We start from the raw sequence: 26,409 nt of genomic DNA on the forward strand, positions 1-26,409 counted from the left end.
CAGCACAGAGAGAAATCCCTGTCCCCTAACTCCTAATGAATGCTCTCTGGACCACACTATAATAATTCTGTTTCATGTAGTTTAAATCACTAGTTTAATCTTCAGTAGAGAAGGGTAAAATAACTTGGTCTATCCGCCATATTTAAAAGGATTAAAGCACCTAAGAAATCTACATAACCTCAATATTTATAAACCAATGCTTTAAGCAGCTTTCAGAACTATTACTGAATATAGTTTCTTTATTAAAATAATTCACTGGCCTATTAATACTTATATCACATGATATAATAAGCACAAGAAAATAGTCCTGGAGGTGTAAGACTGCAATTAAAATGTAACTTCAAGAACAAAATACATAAGTAAAGGCAGAAAACATATATAAAAGTAGACACAAAAACAAAGAATTAAGTGCCACATATGACTGGACAATAGTTTTTGCACCAGCAATAAAGTAACTGCCAAACTCAGAGCTGTTGACTCTTCAAATACTTATTATATGAAGGAAAAAATGTCAGAAAAAAGTATAATATTCAAGACAACTCATCAGCACAATTTAGTTTAGTTGTATTTCAATGAAAGATTTAAATATATATATTTAAAAGTAAATATTAAATACATACATATATATATATATATATATATATATATATATGCATTTTTTTTAATACATTTTATTGGGGAATACTAGGGAACAGTGTGCTTCTCCAGGGCCCATCAGCTCCAAGTCATTGTCCTTCAATCTAGTTGTGGAGTATCGCAGCTCAGCTCCAAGTCTGGTGGCCGTTTACAACCTTTAGTTGCAGGGGGCGTAGCCCACCATCCCATGTGGGAATTGAACCGACAACCTTGTCGTTGAGAGCCCTCGCTCTAATCAACTGAGCCATCCGGCCGCCCCAGATTTAAATATATTTTTAACATGAAAGTGGCATTTAAAACGTACCTTGAATTATAGTGTATAATTTATACTGATTTATTTGATGATCACTCTGATTTTGTACTCTTATAAATAAAATCTTTTAATACTTAAGACATTTCAGTTCCTAAAAGCAAAATGATAAATTACTGACCAAATTTTTCTTTTGCTTCGGTAGGTTAACTGGTTCAAAAACAGAGATAACATTTCCATAGGATGCTGCAATCTTTTAAGAAAAAAAGAAAGAAAACTTAAGGATATGATAATTTATGAATCAAAAGAGCAAAAGAAATTAATAGCATAATTTAAAATATGCCCATACATACAATTTCATACACCAATAGTTGAAAATGTCACTTTTATAGACCACCATATCTGGATCAGAATCCAAGTACATACTGTAATTTAATAACTGTGTAAATATCAAGTTAATCTCTCTGAGCTTACTTTATATTTATAACACGTATAATACTATCTTCCTAATAGAATTATTTTCACAATTGAAATAGCATTTGTAAAACATCTAGTATTTCATTATTTGTAAGATGCATAGTAAATGTTAATTCCCTTCCTCACAGAAGAATATGTATTGATGTATTCCTTGTCAAGTATGGAATTTAACATGACTTAAAAATCAGTTTTTAGTTTTTCTGTCCTCAAAGTTCACAATTCTATCAATGTATATTTAACTTTTTAAAAATAACACTTAGAGCTATTCCTTTGTGAACTCTCTAAGTTTAAATCAATGGCACATAACCCCTCCTGGCTCTGTTTTATGAGGTAGCTATTAACTAAAGCTTGAGTGAGTCACAATTGAAGAACATTGAAATATCAGAAATCAGATAGGTAGGTAGGAAATAGAGTGAATCAGGGATAAAAAGTATATATAGATATATATACATGTATACATATATACATGTGTACATATAGAATAAATACTCTAGTGAAGAGGGGTAAGGAATGAAGATATACATATGGGGGAATGAAGATATACCTTTCAATGGATATTTTAAAGTGTTCTGAAGAGTTCTTAGGATGTAGAAATCATCTGTACTGAGTTGGTCTGGGAGGGAGTGTTTAGTCTGGGCCTTTAAAGTGTGGGTAGGGTTTCTTCAAAGGACAGTGATTATTCAATTTTAAAAATAGGCATAATATGAAGACAAGTGTAAAGATTAAAACAGGCAATGTATGGTTGGAGGTGACTTTGACCACTAACCAGCTAGAAGAGTGTCCTTTAACAGAGTAAGAGACATGAGGCCCAATGGGCAGGTTTAAGCCTGTTGTACAAGGCCTCATTCCAAGGTGAACCATTAAAACTTCCCCAAGGTAATGGGAAGCTAAAGAATGTTTTTAAGCATTCTTTAGCTTCCCATTACCTTCTAATATATAGATGATGTATTACAGAATTGTACACTTGAAACCTATGTAATTTTACTGACCACTGTCACCCCAATAAATTTCAATTAAAAAAAATTCAAAAAAAAAAAGTTTTTAAGCAAGCGAATAAAAAGATAAATGCAGATGTATTTTCTCAGGAACATTATTCCAGTAGTACTACAAAGGAAAAACAGTAATGATAAAGTACTGATGTCTATGGTATCAAGAGCATTTCCCTCTTAAAGGCAAACAGAAATTCCCAGGAACCAGAACCAATACGTTTCCTTCCTGATACCTAAGGAAAAAATTCTGCCTTATATTAGAATGATTAAAAAAGTCGCATAATCTCTTCTTTCTTACTTGAACTGTCATGTAATCTAGCTTAACACAAAAAGATACTATAAATTATTAAAATTAGATTTCCAACATTAACCAGCTCTATGTGAGTTTAGATGACATAAGCAAGTTTTTACACAACAACGAAGATTACAGAACTACAGAGCTAGAAGGTCAAATATAAACAGAAGGGAAAAAAAATCTCAATATTTTTTAGCACTCTATAATAAACATCATTTTTGTAGTACAGTAAGAATGAAAGGTGTGAACAAATGAAAAACAGGAGACACTTGTGACTATATTAAAGGGAAGGGAACACGGGAATAACAAAAAGAACAGTACTTCCAACAAATAGGTAAAAATTGCAAGAGTCAAAACTCTTTTTATCATGAGTATCTTTAAACTAGGTCCAAAGAAGTAACTTTTCAGACTGGCGGCTCTATTAAAAATGATTAGATTTTAAAAAAAGGGAATGGATTGGGTCCACTTTGATTCCCCATACAAAATATTCTAGTGGAATCACATAGTCAAATATGGTATTTAAATATATAGCAAACAAATAAATAAAATTAAATAAAGAAATTTGCAAAGTTCAGCCCAGTTTAGCTACAACTATTTCTAGGCCTGGCCACCTATGCCTGTATGGTACTATATTAACCTATACACTGTGCTGCCTACTAGTTATGACTCTCCCAATCCTGGTACTATACAGAACTGTATTTAACCTGATATAGCATCATGCCCTGTTTCTTTTGTTGTTGTTGCTGTTATATTTTCAAGGTTACTTCGACTTTTCACATGCAAATAGAAGTCCATATAAAAACATTCATTTTTCTCATAGACCGGGAATAAATTTAAAAATTACAGACTTTAAAAGACTTTATCTTCTTTTAGTACAAAGTTTACCCAGAATTATAAGGATTGTAAACTACTGTTTACAAAGAATGACTAATAAATGAGTTCTCTTCAATAATTTTTTGTAAATAGATTGAAGATTTATTATCATTCCTTTCCCTCAATCCAATCAATCTTTAAATAAGTCAGCTTTAAACTTGTTCTACAGATAGTAAGTATTAGCTCTTTGTCGCTGTATTTCATATCATGTAAGAATAGAATCTCAAAGAGCTAAAGAAATTTGTAGCTACATTGTCCTGGGAACAAAGCAAGTCTCTAATTCAATAGGAAATACATACCTCAGAGACTATCCAGGCAAAAACCACATTCAAGACAAATGTCATATTGTCACAAGATTACAAACCTTGCCTTGTTGCATTGAACAGTCTACACATCCTATTTGAATATTTCCATGTTTAGCTCCTGGGATTATTTGTAATCTTTCAAAATCACTTCCCAGTATAACAATGTCACATCCAGATGCATAAGCCTAAAGAAAAAAAAGGAACAAAATAAAATAAAAATTATAAAATTGTCAAGAAAATATTTGTCATGTAGAATATTGGCATTAAATACGAGTGCATCAGTACATTTTAACAGACTAATTTAAAATATTCTTTTAAAACAAAAACTATTATTTGAGATTTCCCTTATCTCCCATATACAGTCCCATTAGCAAATTTGATTAGTACTATCTGCAAAAAATATGCCAATTCTGTTCACTTCTTCTTTCTCCATTGAATGCTACTGCCCTTGTCTAAACTACAATCATCTCTTTCATGCACTATTGTTAATAATCTGACTGCTTCCATTATTGATTCCCTCTAATTCGTAAAGAAAAACATGATCTTTAAAATGCTTATTACACTATTTTTTTCCTGCTTAATCCCCTTCAATAGTTTCTCCACTACACTTGGAATAAAATCTCAACTCCTTACCATGGCCAATGCTTTAAATGACTGTCCTGATTCTTCAAAACCATCTCAAGCTTCTCTCTCTCTCTCATTACTTTACATCACATTACTCTTTTTCTTTATAGCATGTATGACTTAAAATTAGAACACTTTAAACAGGAGTTTAATAGCAAGTTTTGCAAGCAAAGTTGCATTCCATCTGTAAGTCAAATTAGTCAAAGCTTCTGCAGTATTTACAAAACATGATAGACAAGATGCTACACAAAACCACTGCATTTGAAGATTTGTTTCCCTTATTCTCAAGGACTGGAAAACAAAGCATTGTCTGCTGTAATAAAAAACATACTAAATGAAGTATTTAAATTTCACAAAACCAGCCACCATAAAATAAAAGGATACGCGCGCACACACACACACACACACACACACACACACACACTCACACACACACAGGCTTTTGGCAAGTATTTTACAGCTCTTAGAATTTTACAATGAGCAGAACTCTTCCAACCAGAATTCTTTTTGTGTCCTTTTCTCTCTACCTTCCTACATCACAGGAGCTTCTTCCATTAAAGGGTACATGGCTGTCCTTCTAGAATTCACATAGTATAGGCCAGCATACAGTACAATACTTACAATAAAACATCTGTCACAAACTGCTTTCCATTCTGATAAGTTCTTAAAGTTTTAACAATTCTTTACTTTCTCATCACTTTTGTATATGCACAATATACCTTACTTAATATAAAAATATACTTAACATATACTTCATGACCTGAATTCCTACCAAAGGGTCCTGTACAAGCTACCAAAAAAATTAGAAAAGGGACTTTATTTACAAATAAATCTGCTCACGTTACAAAGAAAACGACACCTAAACAGGGTGACATAACTTCAAAGTGTCAGAGTGGGCTGAGAACCTTGATCTCTTGATTCTTGATATAATGCTATTTCTATGGCACCACCAGGACTTCCCTAATCATGCTGGACTGGAATTTTCCTAGAAGGACTTAGAGATAATCGAGTCTGGTTCCACTAGTATCACATAGGAAAAAATTGGCTCAGTAAACAGACAAACAAAATCTGATGGTTTGCTCACCTATATAAATATCCACTATAGGATCATAAAGGTTGTCACAAGACTATTAGCAAGAATAAGTTCCAAAAACTAATTTAAGAAAAAATTTTATTTCTAAGACTCTAAATATCTTAATATTCTAGAAACTGATATTTTTAATATTAAGTATTTATAAAACACTGGCTGTTACTGTTTTCCCAAAATATTGTGTTACATTTTGAATGTTTACAAATCAGATTTCCTCCTCATTAAACAAACTTTTTTCTGTTTCTATTAACTGGAATACACACACACACACACACACACACACACACGCTCTCTCTCACACACACACACGTCTTCATAAATGTCTTTATAAATTTGCTTTCCTTTTGTTATACCTGAAATTATATACCTACTTTCAAATATCGTGTTGCAACTAATTTTGTTAATCAGAACTCTAAATTTTCCAGAATTAAATCTACATTAATCCTGAAGTACCCCACAAAACTGTTATTTAATACAAGTGTTAAACATTTACAAAGTTGAAAAATGCAAAGTTATCCCAGAAAAACACTTAGCCCTATAGAGAGGAAGATGCAAACTTATAATACAATTAACCCTCAATCAAAAAATTATCCAGTTCTAGATTACCCTTGTTCTTTTGCTGCTTTTGTATTATATTATCACTGCTTGTTATTTGACTTTTCCTTAGTGACAGTACTAGAAGGTGCAAAACTATCTCTCTCTAGTTTCGGTAATCTTTAAATTAAATGAAAATTATTGATCTTCACCTGGAATATCTCTCAGTCAGTCCTCCCTTTCTTCTCTCAGAGTAATAACTAAAGTATGGCAACAAATTACTAGATGAAAAAAGGATATAGCCAACTGCACTCCACATTTCACAAGTTGATGATTATACTTGGGGTTTATAATAAAGATCCTCTGCTTTTATTGACCATAGAATTTAAACACTTGCAGTTTATTTGAATGTATAACTAAATGTAGGATACATTAAAGACTCAAATCATATTTGCATTTTGTTCCATTTCTTAATCATTCTCAAGAATTTGGACTGTCTCCTTAAAAATTCCTGCTGTACACAGAGTACTAATTGAATAAATTGTGGTACCTATTCATAATGGAATATGATACAGCTCTAAAAACAATGAGGAAGATATCTATGATCTAACAATAAAGTGATTTCTAGGGGATATTACTAAGTGAAAAAAAAGGCAAAATACAAACGGGCACATAAGGTATTTTACTTTTATGTATGGAACAAGTTAAATAAGAAAACATACCTCTATCTCCTTATTTAAAAAAGAAATACCAGAAGGCTAACACTAGGAAACGATAGTTTGTTACCAACAAAGGTGTTTGTGTGTGGCGGAGGTGAGGGGTGGGGGTGGAGTGGAAAGGAAACAGAAAAGAATGACACTCCTGAGTATAACTTTTTATATAGTTATACTTTTGAAAACATGTTATACATAGTCAAAAAATTAAATCAAATCAATCAGAATGGGGTGGGGTGTAAAACAAATGAACTGCATTTCAAACAAATACTGTAGCCACACCTAAAGACAGAAGGCAGAAAGAAACAGAGTAACTTATGAACACACACTTTGACCATATATAATATTTGTCTTGGGCAGCAAACGTAAAAAACTAGTCTTCCTCCTGTGTTTCTCCTTTACTCTCACACTACTACCAAATTCACAACACTTTTGATAATAGATCTGTTTTAAAAACATCAAGCAATTCTGTGACGTCAACTGGGTGTCCTACAATTTAACTCAATTCTGACACCATCTACCTGGAGATAGAGTCAGATCCCACAGGTAAATAAGGGCTCAGTCATAACTGAGAATGCCTTCCACTTCAGATACTAATCACATGTAATAGGACCCCAGATCACACCCAATTTCTGTACTACCTGGCTACAAATCAGAGGTTCCCATGACCTCCTCTTCCTTGGATTTGATTATTTGCTAAAACAGAACTCAGGAAACACTAACTTGCATTTATGTACTAGCTTATTAAACGATAAGATAAAGGACACAGATGAACAGCCAGATGAAAAGATGCATAGCGTGAGGTCTGGGAGGGTCCCTAGCACAGGAGCTTCTGTCCCTGTGGAGTTGGGCTGCATGAACGTCCTGGCATGGGATGTGTTCACCAAACTGAAAGCCCCCTGGACCCCATACTGTTGGAACTTTATGGGTGTTTCCTCATGTAGGCATGATCAATTATTAACTCCATTTTCAGCCCCTTTCTCCTCTCTGGAAAATGGGGGGTGGAGCTGAAATTTCCAAGCTTCTAATCATGACGTGGTCTTTCTGGTGACCACTCACAATCCAGGAGCCATCCCGAAGCCCACCCAGTTAGAACAAAAGATGTTCTGAGTGCTCTTATCACCGGGGAATTTACAAGGGTTTCAGAAACTCTGTGCCAGAAATGAGGGGTGGAGGTGTAAGGGCCAATACACACGAGTATATTTTCTATTATCTCTCTGGTAGGGTAGGAAGAAAAAAATACAAACAAATCCCGAACATTTTCTGTAGGTTTTTTTTTCCCCTCTTTCTCTAGGCTTTTTAATTGCAGTGGTATGGACACTGTAATTCTGAAACTATTTTAGATGTATTACAGAAAGAGCCAGGATTCACTGTATAAGAAAGAACAAAGATATGAAATGGGGGAAGACACAATACAGTATGTAAGGTTGGACTGAAACTGGAAATACTGATATAAAACCATGCTTTCTAAAATATGCATAAGTCCTCACTTAACATCGTTGAGAGGTTTTGCTACTTTAAGGGAAACTATACATAATGAAACCAATTTTATCACAGGCTATGGCATCTCATCTCATCATCTCTATAACCAAATGACATTGAAAGAAACAATGTTATCTGAGGAACTGCTGTATTTTCATGTACAGGTGTAAATATAGGTGTGATAAAAAATATGGTGAATGTTGAAATAAAAAAATATTATTACAGTAAAAGTCACATTGCCATTAATTCTCCTCAAAATACCTCCCCATCCCACCCTCCGCTTCAAACACACTTATCCCATCGTTATTGCCACTTTCTGAAGCAGTTCTGGAAGTCCTCTTTCATGAGTGTCTTTAGTTGCACTGTCGTGGCTGCTTCGATGTTCTGAGTTGATTCAAAACATTTACCTTTCATGGTCATTTTGACTTTGGAGAAGAGCCAGAAGTCGGACAGTGCCAGATCTGGTGAATAAGGTGGATGGGGACACACTGTAATTGTTTTGACAGCAATTGCCATACCAGAAGCGATGTGTAACATGGAGCCTTTCTGTTGTGATCAGAAAATATGGTGAATGCTGCTGGAAAGCCAGGATCTTCAATATGGGAAATGGCACGTTGAAACCTAGTAACGATGTGTGACAAGTTTCAACTTGTTCGGTGCAGTCTGTTGGGGATGAGCTATGGTTGAGAGGTGTGTTTTAAAGTATGCTGTAAATCATCCTCCATAATGACAATTTTCTGTGTCACACATAGCTTCTGGTATGGCAATTTCTGTCAAATAAAAACATTACAGTATATCCTCATCTACCCTATTCACCGGATCTGGCATCGTGAGATTTCTGGCTCCTCCCCAAAGTCAAAATGATTCAGGACATCGAGGCAGCCATGACAGCACAACTAAAGACACTTACGAAAGAGGACTTCCAGAACTGCTTCAGAAAGTGGCAAGAACAATGGGGTAATTGTGTTTGAAGCAAGGGGAAGTGTTTGAGGGGGATTAATGGTAATGTGTCTTTTACTGTAATAATTTTTTTTATTTAAACATTCACCGTATTGTCTGATCACACCTTGTATATAAACAATTTAAGTGTCCAGTCACAGATGAATGAATATATGCAATAGAATATTACTCAGCCATATAAGGGAAATCCTGCCATTTGTGACACCCTTAAGGGCACTGTGCTAAGTGAAATAAGTCAGACAGAGAATGACAAATACTGTATGTATGTATTCCACTTACATGTGGAATCTAAACACACTGTTCTACCATGTTTCCCTGAAAATAAGACCTAGCCGGACCATCAGCTCGAATGCATCTTTTAGAGCAAAATATAAGACCCGGTATTATATTATATATTATATTATATTATATTATACTGGGTCTTATGTAATATTATATAAGACCCAGTCTTATATAATATTACAATAAGACTGGATCTTGTATTATATTAAAATAAGATCAGGTCTTATATTAACTTTTGCTCCAAAAGACTCAGTAGAGATGATGGTCCAGACAGGTCTTATTTCCAGGGAAAACATGGTAATAGGAACAGAGAACAGAATAGTAGTTGCCAGGGAGTGAGGGGTGGGGGAAATGGGAGATGCTGGTCAAAGGTTACAAACTTTCAGTTATGAGAAAGTTTTGGGGATCTAATGTACACATGGTGACTACAGTTAACAATATTGTATCCTTGAAAACTGCTACGAATGTAAAGCTTTAATATTCTCATCACAACAACAAAATGGTAATTATGAGAGGTAAAGGATGTGTTAACTAACTTTACTGCGGTAAACATTTCACTAGATATGTATCAAATCATCACATGGTAGATCTTAAATTTACTCAATGATTTATGTGAATTATAGCTCAATAAAACCAGAAAAAGAGATGAATCTGTACAGATAATCCAAACTGGGTATCATCTAAAATCACTTGAAGTAGACCTATCTTGTTATGGATATTTCTAATAATTATTACAATTAATTAAATCCCTAGAGTTTATATAACATGATGAGGTAATAAGCAAGGAAGTATATACACATACAAAAAACAAAAAACAAACAAACAAAAAAACCACCAGGGAAAACGACCTTCAATTTAAAATGGTTTGTGTGTAATTTTAAAATAATCCTCTGCAACTCAATTATCTAATAAAAGGAATCCATCTACCTGGCTTTAAATAAAAACCTAAGATAGAATACAATACACAGTATTTCTAGAACAAAATTTAAAACTAGTTTTACAGATTTTTCTAAAATATTCTCAAAAGTCATTTCAAAGTGCCTTGACTATATGCTCTTCAAAATTAATATACATATATTACAACTGGTACACTAGCTGCTTCAGTCAAAAAAAAAAAAAAATTTTGTAGGGGGCGGCCGGATGGCTCAGTTGATTAGAGCACAAGCTCTGAACAGCAAGTTTGCTGGTTTGATTCCCACATGGGCCAGTGAGCTGCATCCTTCACAACTTGATTGAAAACAACGAGATGCCACTGAGCTTCTGGAGAGGTAGCCCGATGGCTCAGGTGGTTAGAGCGCTGGCTCTCAACAACAAGGTTGCCAGTTCAATTCTGGGATGGTGGCTGCGCCCCCTGCAACTAAAGATTGCAAACGGCGACTGGACTTGGAGCTGAGCTGCGCCCTCCACAACTAGATTGAAGGACAACGAGTTGGAGAGGATGGGCCCTAGAGAAACACACTGTTCCCCAATATTCCCCAATAAAAATTAAAAAATAAAATTTTGTAATTAGAGCACTCTATTACTAATCAATGAAAATTAAACTGACAAACGAAAATCTTTTTATCAGGTACACATAACATTAGGTTTACTAACTTTGAGACTAAACGAGATGCACAGGAAGAACTGAGTTTATATGTGTGCTATCAAATATATAACTGAAACATGATTTTTAACTTTAAATTTTGACAGAGTACCATTCAGAATATTCTAAATTTCAAAAATTATCCAAGGCTGTAACAGTTGGCATTCTTATTTGGAAATCCTGTGATTTCTGTAAAACACTTAGATTTCCTAATTTTACTGTTTTATTTTAACCAACCATACCAGGTGAGTATCCCAAAGATTTCTTCCTGATGTATTTCCTGGTTAACGGACTTAGGTCTGTTACGTTGTAATGAACATTATTCTTGCTTTTAAAACCAATGTTAAAAAAAAAAAGTTTAGAATTAGTATTACTTCCATATCTAATTACTTCAGTATCTAATTCAATAATCTTAAAGGTATTTTAATACTGTTTAAAACATAATAGTTTTAAACAGGCCAAAATTTTAAAACGAAGTCGAATTTAGGACCTATAATGGCATGAGTACCACACAAATCTTCCTATTTCTCCAGATGCAAACAGTATTAAACTTTCCCCTCCTGTATTTTCCCCACCCTCAAAGATCCCCAACCCCTTCCAAAAAAAGGACCTTTCCATCCTCCCACCTTTAAAGGATTCCTTCCAGTGAACAAAACAGAAAGTTAAACTAAAGGATGCTTACTATCACAGGAAACTGAGGAAGGAGAATTAAACCTCCAGTTCTCTATCAACAGCCAGACCGCTGCAGTCCGTCTCTTTACTTCTAATCTAGGTCCCCTTGGCTGGGAACATAGGGTTATCTAACACAAAAAGGAGACTGGGCCTATAGCATGTTTACTTTCCCTCTTATAGCAAAGGTGTTTAAATTCTACAGTAGAGACAGGCTGTCATAAATATTAACACAATCTGTCTCTTGAAAATTACCTCCCTTTTCATTTCATTCAAAACACTTTCAACACCAAGTATGGATAAACTACAAAATGAAAAGAAAAAGAAATTCAAAGAGGGGAAAAGAATTTGCCCATAGATATACAACTAACTAATACGAAACTAGACTGGAAATCAAATCCAGGTAATGACTCTAGTATTAGGTATTACCAATACCTCAATTACTGTTTTAGACACACACAATGAAACCTTGGAAGACGCATGCAAGACAACACTGGTTCATGATATAATGGAATTGCAAATAAAGTGCTTTGAAAGTTTAAGAGATCTGATCACTGCTTACTGGAAGTTTTCATATTAAGAGCAAAGTCAAAATAGTTTGGTGCCAGTCTGAGTAGTAAAAAAGTATCTAATTCTTAGATATACTATTAATAACTATATTAGTAATTGTATGTTTTAAAATCTGGAATCCACGAGAACTGGCATTCAATTTCATTTCAATTTAAAACCTGTCAGATTTTATTCGGAAAACAGGATCTCATCTCCTGTAATCTTTTGAAAGAACAGATAAGTTATCTGCAAACATGTAAAGGGAGGAATTACAAACACAGAACTGTCTTCAGAGAAGGCATAAAGTACCAGGAGGAATAAAAGATTCTTCGAAGGGCCCTCCAAGAGGAAGATATCATGTCCCTACCTCAAGTAAAACTGGAATTTAGAGAGATTTTTTTTTTTTAATCTGTACATACCATCTACCATTCATGTTTGCTATTTTCCTATCAAAAAAATAAAGAATTCAAAATCAAGAGGTTAAAAATAAAATTGTAGGAGTAATCAGTAAATAGATTCTGTTTTTTAACATGAAAGGAAAAAACAAAAAGAATGATTTCAAGAGAGATAAATTTAAGATGTATATAGTGTCCAGGAAATTGAGAGCAAGAAATTTAGTTTATAACAGAACTATCAGCTTAATATTAAAGGATCAGGGATAAACTGGCTGCAAAGGAAAATGATTATTGTTAATCCTTAAACTAACACCAAAATTATAGAGAGCTGGGATCTCTTTACACTAAACAAAAACATTTTCTTTACCTTATTTATAGGAATGTTTCCTGAGATCTAGAAGAAATCTGCGGTAGGCTTGGTGAAAGATTAAAGCCTGGTCTGTGGAAATGGACTTAAAATTCAGCAGGAGGGAGCAACAAGCTACATGATGGTGCAGGATGACTATATAATCTTTGGCATATTAACTTACCTCTCCTTTAAAATAATATGGAGGCATTCACCAAGGTTTTATATACACTTAGAGGGGTCCTGTAGGTAAAGAAATGGCCAGCATATAAATTCACCCCGTTGCCTACATAAAGATTCTGAATGCCTTCCTAGAAAAAGTCCTTAGAATTTACATTGGAGAGAGCACTCAGATAACTTTAGGACATGGCAGAAAACGCAATATTACACCATCCTATACTCTCCCACTAGGAAAACTTCCTTAAGATGCTGTTTCTCACCCCTCACCCCCACCCCAAATAGCAAGAGCAGAGAGCAATGTCCAACTACAGTGGCTCACTAAAACCCTCAGTGTTCACTCTTTTGAGTATTCAGGCTAGGTTAACGTATAGAATTAGAATTTCTAAAAATGTTAGTGTCAAATACCAGCTAAGGTGTGTATGTGTCACTCTATAGGAGAGGTACACACTCTATTTATAAGCAAAGTACTTGGTTGGCATAGACCTAAAAGTACAATTCAGGAATTAAATGTCTGCACCACGTTATATATTGACTATTATTTATTCTGACAAAGACCACACACACACACACACACACACACAAAGTAGAGGAAAAGAAGACCTGGGTATCTGTCATAGTAAAACCAGTTTATTTTGTTTCACTTACTCACAAGTAAGAAAGAGCTACATAGTTGTAGCAAAAATTATCAGCACTATAAACATGTTTAGATAAAAAGTATTATATACCTTTTATCTACTGACTTAAAGTTTGATAACTATCATAAGGCAGAAAACGCCACTATAGTAGTAAGTAGAAATTTGGGGCCTTCTTCCTTCCAAAATCTGGGAAAGACTAATGAAAAAGAAGTCACTTTCAGTAAACCTTAACCTTGAATTACCACTACATAGCAAAGAGAAGTTTTACTGAAAAACAATAATACAACTTTTAATAATTAATCTGAACAATCTAAAATAAAGTTTTCCAGGACTACTGAACTGTTACCTATGGAAGTCAAACGACGGCAGGAGTAAATTATTTATGAAAAATATTTTTTACTTTCTAAAGTTATAGCTCAGTGAATTTTAAGAAAAATAAAAGAAAAAGCACTCTTTTTACTCTATTTTTAATCAACCCTAGTTGTTAACAAATAGTAACTGTTTGAAGACACCCACTCTTTTTAACTACAAGAATATCTGAACTTAGAATAAGAAATGAAATGAATCCCAACTATTGCTAAACTTGACAATTTGAGTCTACGGAGTGGGGGTAATAAAAAGCCCGCCCCCACCCACCCATACACACACTACACAACGATTTTTGTTTACACGACTTTGGCAAACCATCCCAGCCCAAGGACGTCAGACTAAACACTTTAAAAACTCTACAAAACATTCTAACTTCCGAGTTCAGGTTCTGTACAGTAAGTAAGTACTTCAAAGACCGAAATGTTTTTGCCTCCTGGGCTCTCAAAGGCCAGGTCCGCCCGGCCCTGGAGGGCGGGGACTTCCCTGAGGGACCTGGGGACCCCCGTAGGGACGACGAGTCGTTCTCGGCCTCTGCCGGTCATTCTGAGCCGAGCCCGGCTGACTCAGGGACACGGACTCACCACCGGCGACGCGGGAGCCTCCCTTACTCACCGTGAAGCGCTGGTCTCCGACGCTGCCCACGGAGAAACAGTGGTCGCCGGGGTTCACAGCCCCGGTCAGCACCTGGTGCAGGTTCATGTCGGAGCCTTAGTCCAGCAACTGACACCGCGTCGTCCGGCTCATACCCGGCGGCAGCGGCGGCTTCCCTCCCTCCTTCCCTCAGGGGCGGCGGCCGCTCTTGGGCGGCAACCGCGGCAGCGACGGGCGCCAGAAGCCGGAGACGCTCAGCAGGGGCCCGCTGTTCATCCCGAGCCCTAGAGGGCGAGACCCGGAGGGGCGGGCCGGCGAGCGGGCGGAGCGCCGCGCTCGTCTGCGCACCTGTCACAGCCCGCGCAGGCCCAGGTGAAACTCGGGGGTCGACTCAGCATTCGCAACCTCGGCCGAGTCACCGGCCAGGAGGACCGCGCTGTCCACACACTTCTGGATTCTGGGTGGCTGATCCTGACTGAGCCCGAGTGGTGCAGGCAGCATGAGCTCTCCCTGGCCGCCTAACCTGTTCCTTCTTGGCTCGGGTGCTCGCCACCCCCCACAGGCCTTGGCCACACACTACGCGTCGCTAGGTCCTTTCGGCCGAAATCTCGCGAGATTTCCCGCGGCAAAGCGGAGTACTGCGGTAAAGGACTCACTTTTTTACCACAGTACAGTATAGAGATCAGCAAGTGGATATGAAAGCACCTCTTCTAGTCAGATGCTGGCCAATCCCGAGCTCCAGTCCACCTAGGGCTCCGCCCCCTACTGAGGACAGATGGCTCCCTCTGAGGTTTCTGACGGACTCTGTCCGTTTGCTTGTTGAGGTAAGGAGCCTCGTAGAAACATAATGAGCCTAGGATGAGGTGAGAGTGTTCAAGTTATGCTTTAGGTTAGGACTTAACCTGACTGTTGACCTGGAAAGTTTAAAAGGGAGAAGTGCGTTAGAAATGGAGTTGCATGTCGTCGGTCCTGGTAAAGACTACAAGTCCCAACAAGCACCGCTCCCGTAGGCGTCCCCGCGAGTACTCCAAAGTAAATGGGACGCTGGAAGCGTCTCTGGCCCTGCGTAATAGTTACTGCAGCTGTACGTGTACGTGCGTTCCCAGCTCGCTAAACGACAATTTTGAAAGGTTTGAACACTTGACAAGTACTAAAATGAGATGATTTTCACTTGTTTACCGTATTAGACGTTTTAAAGTAATGCTGTAATAATACCGAACCAGCAAACCTAAGAATTCCAAAATGATTGTTAGTTACAATTGAGATTCCAATTCTCCTTGCATTTTGACACAATTTTGTATTATTATTGATAAATATCTGTTTATATGTCTCCGTCCATGTACTGTAAGCATCTTAGGGACAGACTATATCTTGCTTGTCTCTGTATCCCAAATGTCTAGCACAGTGCTAGTTCCAATTTATAAATTTCAGTTCAGTAAATGTTAAATAAATGAATGCAAATAGGAACTCTCCACCTAAAAAGAGTAGTCTTTAAAAATTACTAAAGTTATTTTTATATTTCTGTTGTGGTTAAAAACAAAAAATCTTCACACTACTACCTTAACGGAAGTATAGTAATTTTATTTCATTTTGCTTTTTCTAAGTTTTTTGCAAAGCACATTTACTTAGTTTTGAAGTAAAAAGCTACTTTAAAAGGTTTAAGAGCATCTCCCTTTTAAAAATATTTTTCCCTTTTTTAAATTTGAAAGATATAATTGAATTCCATTATTAATTTCAGTCTCTTCATAAAAATGAGGGACTCAAAACTTAATTTGTCTTTAAAAATATTTTATGGAGGTCTAACATACAGTTTAATTTGTATTTCAATTATTCAGGTTTTATTTAAAGTGGCTTTAAGTTAATTTTATACTTGAGACCCTAAATCAAGATTTTTCTATGTCCTACATAAATTTTGTGTCTAGCTGTAAAGTTTAATGTGTTTACTCATTCTATTCTGCCCAGTTTTTGGTTTTGAAGGGCACGCAATATCGAAGAATAAAGTGACCTAGTAGTTAGGAAATCTGAGATCTATTTCTGGTCTGGCTGTGTGACCTTGGAAAACCATGTTAACTTTAAGACTCATTTTCCTTATCTGTACAATTAGCAAGTTTAACCTGATTATCAACAACATTTTGCTTGGCTTTTTCATTCCTGCAATTCTGCACATCTATTAGTTTTCATTAAATTCCTTCAACCTTGAGATAGACTACCAGAGTTTAAATTCTGGCCTAACCACTCAAATTACTTTTTTTATCTATTAGGTTGGTGCAAAAGTAATTGCTGTTTTTGTAATTATTTTCAACCTTTCAAACCGCAATTACTTTTGCACCATTACTTTTGCAACAACCTAATATAAAATGGGGATAGTAATAGACTTTCTTCATATATTTATCATGAGGATTAAATGAGAACAGTGTTGGCACATTATCAGAATTCAATAGACGTTAGCTGTTCTTCTTCTTAAATAAACCTAACCTTTTGACATCTATTTACTCTTTCTTAGGTTTTCCAAATAGTGTCAAACCTCAGTCCAAATCAAACTTTCCACGGATGTTTAAGGTTGCCACAAATATTTTTGAGGCCATCCCAGTCTGTATCGAAAACTATGGAACTACATACAATAACAAATGAAAAGCAAGGATATTCTTTTACCTGTCGACTGTCAACAAAAAGTTGACTAGGTATTCCATCAGCAAAAAGGATTTATTCGGGAAAAAGAAAGGATTGCAATCCAGTACATGCAGCCACGGTGAGCCCCACGCAGGAAGAGAGCAAGAAAAAGGGAGTTCTTATTAGAGGGGAAAATGAAGTTAAGAGGAGGGGCTGTTAGCACCATAGAGGTCTGTTGTAAACAGAGTTCTTTCCTTAGGGCATCTGCTACAGTGGTGGAGTGTGAGAGCTGCTCCCACAGGCCCTCCTGATTCCTATCTTGGTTTAGGTCTCTCATAAATTTTGACACCTCTTACTTATTAGAAATACTCTACTACTTTATTAAGTTGACCATTAAACCACCTATCTTTGATATACAACAGGTGAACTATTTGAAATAACTAAATACTTGTAATTTATGTATTTCTTCCACTGTAACTCTGGCCCACTGTCTGATTTTATACAGCCTTTGAGCTGAGAATAGTTTTTGCATATTTAAATGGTTGACAAAAATCCATGGAAGAATAATTATGTCGTGATACATGAGAATTATATGAAATTCACATGTTCATAAGTAAATTTTTTTTGGAACACAGCCACGCATAGTCATTTAGGCATTGTTTATGGCTGCTTTCACACTACAGTTGAAGAATTGAGTAGTTTAACACAGATCATATAGCCTGCAAAGCCCCAAATATTTACTATTTGGCCCTTTAGAGAAAAAGTTTGCCAACCCCTGCCTGATAGGAAGGATCCTCTACTACTCAGTGAGCTATGAAATACTTTTTGCTATGCTGGGTCAATTAGCAAAACATATCTATTGTATGTATCCCAGATTCCCCAATATTTATCATAGTACAGAGTAGATACTCACTAATAGTTTAATGTAAGGATGACTATAGACAGGAGCTGATGTGTGTGTGTGTGTGTGTGTGTGTGTGTGTGTGTGTGTGTGTAAAGTTTTCTGAAAGAACTATCACAGGGAGGTAGCCATAGATAATGCCTTTGCCTCCAAGCTTCTGCTCCTCATAGATCAGCGCCTAATGTCACTCAACAATCCTTAACAAGGGTCTATCTGATCCTAAATCCAGCCCTGACTTCTTATGCAATTTGACTGTCACTCTGATCTTGGGGCAAGAATAAGTAAGGCAAGGAAATGGAGGAGAAGGTAAACTGTACATGTCTGCCTCTCATCTTCTCTTCTCTGTACCCTTTGCCCAGAGACATAAATTCACCTCCTAACGCAAAAAGTCCTGGGAAATTCTTGCATCTACTTATTCTCTGAACTGTAATTGAATTTTATCATTCTCTCCTTTGAATGCTCAATGGCCGTGTGCTTTTATATTTTTTCCTTTAGTTTATTTCATTCTTTTCTTTAGCTTTATTTCTAAGAAATAAAAGAGGAAGAATGGCTCTGAAAAAGGAAGTCTTTTCTTAAAAACTAAAATTCTGTTTATTTTGCATTATTACTAGCAGCAAAATCTCAGAAAACCAAAGTGCTGTTTCTGGGATTGGCAGACCAAAGAGAAGTTAGGCAATTTTCAGTGCTAGTCTTCAAGGGGAACGGAGACTTTTTTTGTTAAAGATTCAGTGTTGACAGTGTAAAGAAAAGCAAACAGGCTAAATGCAGATCCTTGTGGGGGGGAAAGGGAACATATAGGAGGCCAGCTCAGACTGAGAAGTAATCATACCTCTTCCTCACCCTCTGATTTCCTGAAATTCTTGTCATTGCCTTCCTCCTTGCCACCCTCATCCTGAACTCACCAATATAAATCTCCGTCCTCCCGGGGCCTGTGCCACAGGAGCCACAGAAGAGGCTTCAGTCCCAGCTGCCAACATACAATAAATGAGGGAGGTTAGAAGTAAAGGGAGCCCCTAATCCCATAACTAAGACTGAATCAGGGGGACTGTATTGCTGGAATTTCACACAAGCATTCCAAACTCATTGTCTCATAAAAATAATATGAGGGTCTCTCTCTGTGCAACTTAAGACATCGACTGCCCAAGGAACCTGCCTACGCTGCCAACAGCAACCTTGCTATGGCAAAATCCATCAGGAATAGTATAGGTTAAATAGATTATTTGGACAGTGAGACAGGACCCTAGCCATTCTGTATAATATTGTTACTATAGAAGAATTCATTCTAATACCTCTAAAATGTGGAGATTCCCATTTAGTACCTTGGCTCACTCAGCTGAAGGTTCTTCACCTGTAAGTATTTAAAAGGCAGTTGTTTATAAAATCTACTGTTTGTTAAACACCCAGTCTACACTGTAATAGGTATTTTGTTTATCTTATTTAAATCTCAACAACCCTATAAGGGTAATATCTCTGTTTTACAAATAAAGAAACTTAAACTCAAAAAGATTAAATCACTTGCCCAAGGTCACGTCAGATTTATGTCAAATTACCATCTGAGGATTTGAACTCGGATCTCCTGAGCTGCAAAGGCCCTGTAAGTGTTCTCCAAAGACCCCTGAATCCCAATGTGAATACTATCAGAAGCTACCACTTATCCCCTACTGACAAGGTGAGAAGAAACGGGGAAGGTGAGTTGACTTCTTTAAATTGGGTCTTCAGTGATTCTCTGGTAGAAAGAACCATCTTTTAAAACACTTTTCACCTCCTCTTCATGATGGAAGGAAAGCTCAAGTTCTTACCTTGACCTACACCCAAAGTTGTTAAAAGGTAAAATAAACACCTCCAACCAAAAAACTCTCTGATACTCAGCGCATTAGATAGATATTTACTTGGTTAAAGGCAAATACATCTAGGAAAGTTTTTGAACTACAAATAAGTCATATACGTCAGTTTATTTTTTACCAGATTGTGGTTCTTCTCATGCCTATTGGAGTTTTCATTAGACGGAAGCAGAAGTCAAGAGATGTAATTTTGCTCTCCCCTCCTTTCTCTGCCATTGTGGTATGTGTGGTTGACTCTGTTCTTTGCCATGTATTCTCATAAAACTTTTAGGATCCAACAGTTACTGGTCAAGAAACAAAAGCATAACCATCCCATTCCCCAATAGAGTCAGATGAAATCTGGTAACAAAATAATGTACAAGTCCAAAAGGAGACATTGGAGAAGAGCCAAGTTGGGTTTCTAAGGAATCATATGTGAGATGGCACACATATTTATACTGTTTCAAGGTCACTTGCCTCTTACCATATCACAAAAACATCAGTACGATCTGGACAGTTAAACTTGTTTTATTGGGGAGGTGATTTTTCTCTTTGTTTCTGTGCTTCTGCACTAGTAGGTTGGTTCAGTAATGTATGAGAACTTTTGCTGGGAAAAAAAAAAGATGTAATTTTGAAAGGGAAGGAGAGGCCATGTGGAAGACAATAACAGGGAGTTTTGATTAGCCAGGAGCAACTTGGAGGCAATGGGTTCTGGGACAGGAATGAAGAAGGACTATCCCGATCCAAATACCAGCAAGTTATTTTTTAAATTGTTATAACTTTAAATTGATTCTAAAGTTTTATGGAGAAGGCAAAAGACCCAGAATAACAAGCATAATATTGAAGGAGAAGAACAGCACTACCCAATTTCAAGACTTCTAATATAGCTATAGTACTCAAGACAGTATGGTATTGGTGAAAGAATAGGCAAATAGATCAATGGAACAGAATAGAGAGCCATAAATAGACCCATATAAATATAGTCAACTGGTCTTTGACAAAGGTGTAAAGGCAACACAATGGAGCCAAGATAGTCTTTTCAACAAACAGTGCAGGGAAGAAACTGTACAACCACGTGTCAAAAAAAGTTAATCTAGACACAGACTTTCTACTCTTCACCAAACTAATTCAAAATGGATTGTAGATCTAAATATAAAACACAAAACTATAAAACTCCTGAAAGACAACATAGGAGAAACCTAAATGACTTGGGTTTGAAGGAGATTTCTTAGATATAGCATCATAGGCATGATCCATGAATGAAACAATGCATAAGCTGGACTTCATTTAAATAAATAAACTTTTGATCTGCGAAAGACAATATCGAGGGAATGTGAAGACAAAGCACAGGCTAGGAGAAAATATTTGCAAAAGACACATCTGATAAAGGACTGTTATCCAAAATATACAAAGAACTCTTAAAACTCAACAATATGAAAACAACTTGATTGAGAAATGGGCCAAAGACTTTAACGGATACCTTACTACAAAAGATATAAGTGTATAAAATAAGCATATAAAAAGATGCTCCACATCATATGTCATCAAGGAAGTGCAAATTAAAACAATGGGATCCTACTACACATCTATTAGAATGGCCAACATCTAGGACACTAAAAACAATGATTGCTGGCCAGGATGTGGCGCAACAGGAACTCTCATTCATTGTTGGTGGGAATGCAAAATGGTACAGTCACATTGGAAGACAGTCTGGCAGTTTCTTATGAAACTAAATATATTCTTAGTATATGATCCAGCAATCATGCTCCTCAGTAGTTACCCATAAGTTGAAAATGTATGTCCACACAAAAACCTGCACACAGATGTTTACAAGAGCTTTATGATAATTGCCAAAACTTGGAAACTACCAGCATGTTCTTCAGTAGCTGAATGGGTAAACTGGTGCCTCCAGACAATGCTAAAAAGCAGTGAGTCATGGAGGAACCTTAAATGCATGTTACTGAATGAAAAAAGCCTATCTGATAAGGCTCCATTGTATGATTCCAGCCTATGACATTCTGCAAAAAGCAAAACTGTGGAGACGGTAAAAAGACCACTGATCGTTAGGGGTGGGGGTGAGGGTGAATAGGGGGAGCAGAGAGACTTTTTAAAAGGACAGGGAAAATACTCTGTATGACACTATCAAAATGAGTACATGTCATACGTGTGTCCAGAACTGTAGAACACAACACCAAGAGTAAACCCTAAGATAGACTGTGGACTTTGGTAGATTAAGATGTGTCAGTGTAGGTTCATCAATTGTAATATATCAGTTTGGTGGGGGCTGTTGATAATGGGGAAGCTGTGTATGTGTGAGGGCAGGAGTATTTGGGAAATCTGTGTTCCTTCCTCTTAATTTTGCTATGAACCTAAAACTTCTCAAATAAATAATAAATAAATAAATAAATAAATAAATAAATACTTCAAAAATGGGAGGAGGGATTGTAATTTGGGAAATCATCAGAGCCTACCACTGCCTCTAGCTGAAAAGATGAGATAGAGGGCAAGTAAATTAACAAATTTTGGGAATGTTTCTCAAGCATGGCAAGGAATAATTACAAAAGGCTGAAATATTCTGGAAACAAATAAAAGGTGCGTGCAGAGAAAAAATGTTCTTTACCGTATTAGATTATAAACAAAGCTTATCAGGAACTGCTTACACCCACTCATGAGTATATTACAGAATAACTGATGAGGAAGAACATAAAATTTTCCAGCAAGAGACTGCTAGCTTCATTTCTGACTAGGACAACATGACAAGTACCCTTGAAGCAATGTATGTCTATGTAAGAGTTACCTGAGTGGCTCTTTTAATTATGCAATAGAAGCTGAGGCTATTTCTGCATAAAGATGGGAAAATGAAGCTGAGTCACACACTCTGTTCACCAATATATAACTAAATAACAAAATATACACATTTAAAAATAGCAACATTTTGTCAGTAACAACCACTTTAGGAAAGAAACATACTCTCATGAGATAAACCAGAGAAAGTGATGGCCGACTTGACAAGTAGAAGGTTTTGCTGAGGCTTAGTGTGGCTCTACTTGCATCTGCCAGAAGCAATCCTTGAAAACGAACAACAAATCATTAGCATTCTCATGAATAATGCCAAATTTAGAAAGAATAGACTGAGAATATGTCCCTCCTCCCCCCTTTGCCTAGAAAAGTGGACATCGCTGCTAGTGAGAGGTAGACGAAAAGAGAAATGAACAACCATCACCCGGACTGCCTCTCGCTGGTCACTGCTTAGGCTCCAGGGCCCTACACTGAAATGGGGGAATGGCAGTGGTTGTCACATGGACATGGAATTACGAGCCTGGCAAGTGTCAGAGAGTACATTAAATTACATAAATCTATAAAATCTCACCAGAGGACACCCACTAGGCTATCCTGCCTCACTTTAGGTTCCCTGACTGCAATAATTGACTCAGAGATGAACCCAGGTTGGTCAATCAGAATTCACCTCTGGGATTTTTCTGTTGCAGCTAGCAGGGCACGTTTGCATTTTCAGAAAAAAAGGACCGTCATCCCTGAACATACCTAGATGATGCCTGAATGTTTTAGAAAAGAATGAACAAAATAGAGCTAAGTTCTATTTCTGACAGGGAGTAAGAGGATGACATGACAAGCTCACTTGAATCCTTGGTCCCATTCTGTGTAATTCCCATCTTATCCAAATATGTGAGTCCAAATTTTTCCCACCTGCTTGCCTTTTTTTTTTTTTTTTTGCTTAAGTTGGTTTGAGTTTTCATTCTGTTACTGTCACCTTAGATCTCAAGATTAATTCATGGTGACTTACATTGCAACCAGCAGGAGAGTTGCAATTTTCCTGAATCTTGGGAAGATGTAGGCATGTGAATTAGCAGAGAGAAGAGCATCAGATATGGGTGAAAGGCAAGAAGAATATACCATTCCTGAAAAATACTTTATACATAACTTGATATAACTCAATTGCTGCCAGTAGGATTTTTTAAAAATAAAAGTATAGACACTAGGTAGAAAATTAATTCCACAGGAAAACATCTAACAGGGCTCTGAACAAATAGAAGAATGCAGAATGGGGAAATGAATGAATTAGTCTGATTTCACCTGCTGATTTTTCATTTTCTGCAAAGCAGAGGAAAGAACAAGAGAACCTTTCAAAGAAAGAAATTCAGTAAGCAGCTTTCTAAAAACACTTCTATAGCTGTAATTACTAGAAATTCAAATGGCCACAATATCTTTCCCTGTGTTCTGGGAGAACACTGCCATAGTCTCAGTGCAGAGGCTTTTGATTAGATAGTTCCTGGATCAGAAGCATTTGTAGAGAGAGAGAGAGAGTGCACTCTCTACAAATGAGAGGTTGTAAATAGTGCTTTAATTAAAGTACATATATCTGAACTAATCATGAATTTTCAATAAATAGGGTCGTTTGCTTTCTGAATCTTCAAATCTAGAGGTAGTTTAAAGAAAACACTTTTTTGCTATACGTACATGAAAAAGTCACTTTCATTTTATATATTTCTGAAAAAAACTCGTTTGTTTTTCAAAAATGAAATTTAAAAAAATAGGATGGTATTTTTACATATTTCTAACTTTCTATTCCAGGTAATGAAGTTTAGTAGTGTTTAACATGGTACATTTGTTTGCTTAATATTCTTCCTAGAAAGTTCTTATCCTGGAAAAGAAGGGGGATAGGGTTTTGAAAGTTTCTCATGGAAACATAGGAATGGAGACGGGCTGCGGATTAACAGGGTTGGATGACTAAGGACGTGGCATTTTACTAACATAGTAATAAGTAGGCAGAAAATAGTAGGACAAGTCATGTGGGGTAGGTAAAGCCCAAGACCTGACTTTAATGTTTGAATTTGAAGTAATTATAGTACTTCCATGGTAGAAGATAGTTGGATAGATGGGATTGGAGCTCAGGAATGATTACAGAGCAGTAGAAAACTAAGAAATATCCATTAAGTGTCAAGAGTTTACCCTCAGAAAGGGAGGTGGTTTTCAAGGGAGAGAGAGTGAAGAAAGCAAGGAATGAAGAAAGCAAGGTAAATAAAGCTTAGTGACCGCCCAAAAGTAGTAGTCGGGTCAACTCCTCCAATGCAGTCAGGTGGATGGGAGGGGCATAGGGGAATGTAAGGAGGGGCTTTAAAAGTATTTTTCTTGGGGGGAAAAAAAACTATGCTGCTCAGAGTGTAAAGAGAATTAAAGTCCTTGGATTTAGGATTTAAGAGGTCGTTTGTGACTTTCAGGAATGCATGAAAAGGACATGAGGCTTTCGCTGGCAGCAAATCTGTTAATTGTCTTTGCTTTAGTACTTATTCATTGTCCTTTTCTCAAGCTGGGTCCTGAAAGAGGAAATCTATGAAGAAAATGACCAGGCCCTGAAGACCTAGCCCACCACGAGGGACTCAATCCTTTAGCCAAGCCTTGAATCTGACTTAGACACTGAGAGCTTTTGAATAGGTGAAGACAGAATAGCTTTATTTTTCTTTCCTCCTTTTTAATTTTTTCTTTCCTTTTTTTCCTTCCATACTTCTTTTTAAAAATCTTTTTTTGTTTGTTTTTTAGGGATTAAGAAGCTTTTAAATCCCTCTCTTCCCCCACCCTCCCCGCCATATCTAGAAGACTCTAACAAGGAGAGGCGCTGACTAGAGAATATCTAGCCTACAATAGATAAAAGTGAAATGGTTTCCTAGGCTTCAGCCAGACAGTAAATTCTTTCTAGCACTGACTCTGGACACCTTCTTGAAGAGTCTAATTAGTTTGCTTCTCCAACCTTGATTGCTACCTTTAAAAGAGGCTTTAAAGCCTGTTGAGTCTCCTAAACTCTCCAGGCCCTGCTGACTTGCCCTCCTCAGCAGGCTTGCCCTGCCTAGACCTCTTGCCGTCTAACCACACTGCTTAGCTAACCCTGCTTATGTCATACCCTGTTGCGTATTCCTTCCTCCTTTGGAAAACCCCATCAAAGAGCCAGCTCCTTACACAAACGGAAAGACAGTAAAGATTTTTGATGGAGTCAAGACCAATGATTTAAGGAATCAAGGGTGGAGGGTTGGACTTGGAAACGTTAAGTGTAGAATTAGAGACTTGTGGCTAAAGAGGGTGGAGTAAGAAAGGTTAAACTTGGTAGTATTTATCCTTTCTGCAGAGGAGGTTGCAAATCCTTTTCAAAGGGGAATGTGAATTATGTAATTATTTAGTATGTCTCCATAAAGCTGGTTTTAAAAAGGAGTGACTGTAAGAGATGCGGTAGGATTAGAAAAG

General features: G+C 36.7%; 1 protein-coding gene, 1 long non-coding RNA gene and 1 pseudogene across 7 annotated transcripts in view; 2 read left to right on the plus strand and 1 right to left on the minus strand.

Annotated features, from left to right (window-relative positions):
- DMXL1 (Dmx like 1) overlaps window positions 1-15,393 on the minus strand; it is a 111,613-nt gene extending 96,220 nt beyond the window's left edge. For 2 of the 5 annotated variants that reach the window (XM_074328572.1, XM_074328571.1), the window contains exons 1-3: window positions 14,848-15,389; window positions 3,885-4,010; window positions 1,068-1,139 (exon numbers count right to left, since the gene is read on the minus strand). In XM_074328572.1, the coding sequence (XP_074184673.1) occupies window positions 1,068-1,139; window positions 3,885-4,010; window positions 14,848-14,934 (285 nt within the window). In that variant the 5' untranslated portion in view covers window positions 14,935-15,389. Of the gene's footprint in view, window positions 1-1,067; window positions 1,140-3,884; window positions 4,011-14,847 lie in introns of all 5 variants that reach the window. The other 3 variants (XM_074328574.1, XM_074328573.1, XM_074328575.1) reach the window with 2 other exon arrangements.
- Window positions 15,394-15,515: 122 nt separating this feature from the next.
- LOC141570669 (uncharacterized) overlaps window positions 15,516-26,409 on the plus strand; it is a 49,775-nt gene continuing 38,881 nt past the window's right edge. For both annotated transcript variants that reach the window (XR_012494964.1, XR_012494963.1), the window contains exon 1: window positions 15,516-15,650. This is a non-coding gene — a long non-coding RNA (uncharacterized LOC141570669). The remainder of the gene's footprint in view (window positions 15,651-26,409) is intronic.
- Window positions 20,341-20,773, plus strand: LOC109455160 (large ribosomal subunit protein eL39-like; annotated as a pseudogene).

The sequence above is a fragment of the Rhinolophus sinicus genome, linkage group LG03 (assembly GCF_036562045.2).
Source record: "Rhinolophus sinicus isolate RSC01 linkage group LG03, ASM3656204v1, whole genome shotgun sequence".
In the NCBI taxonomy this organism is placed as follows: domain Eukaryota; kingdom Metazoa; phylum Chordata; class Mammalia; order Chiroptera; family Rhinolophidae; genus Rhinolophus; species Rhinolophus sinicus.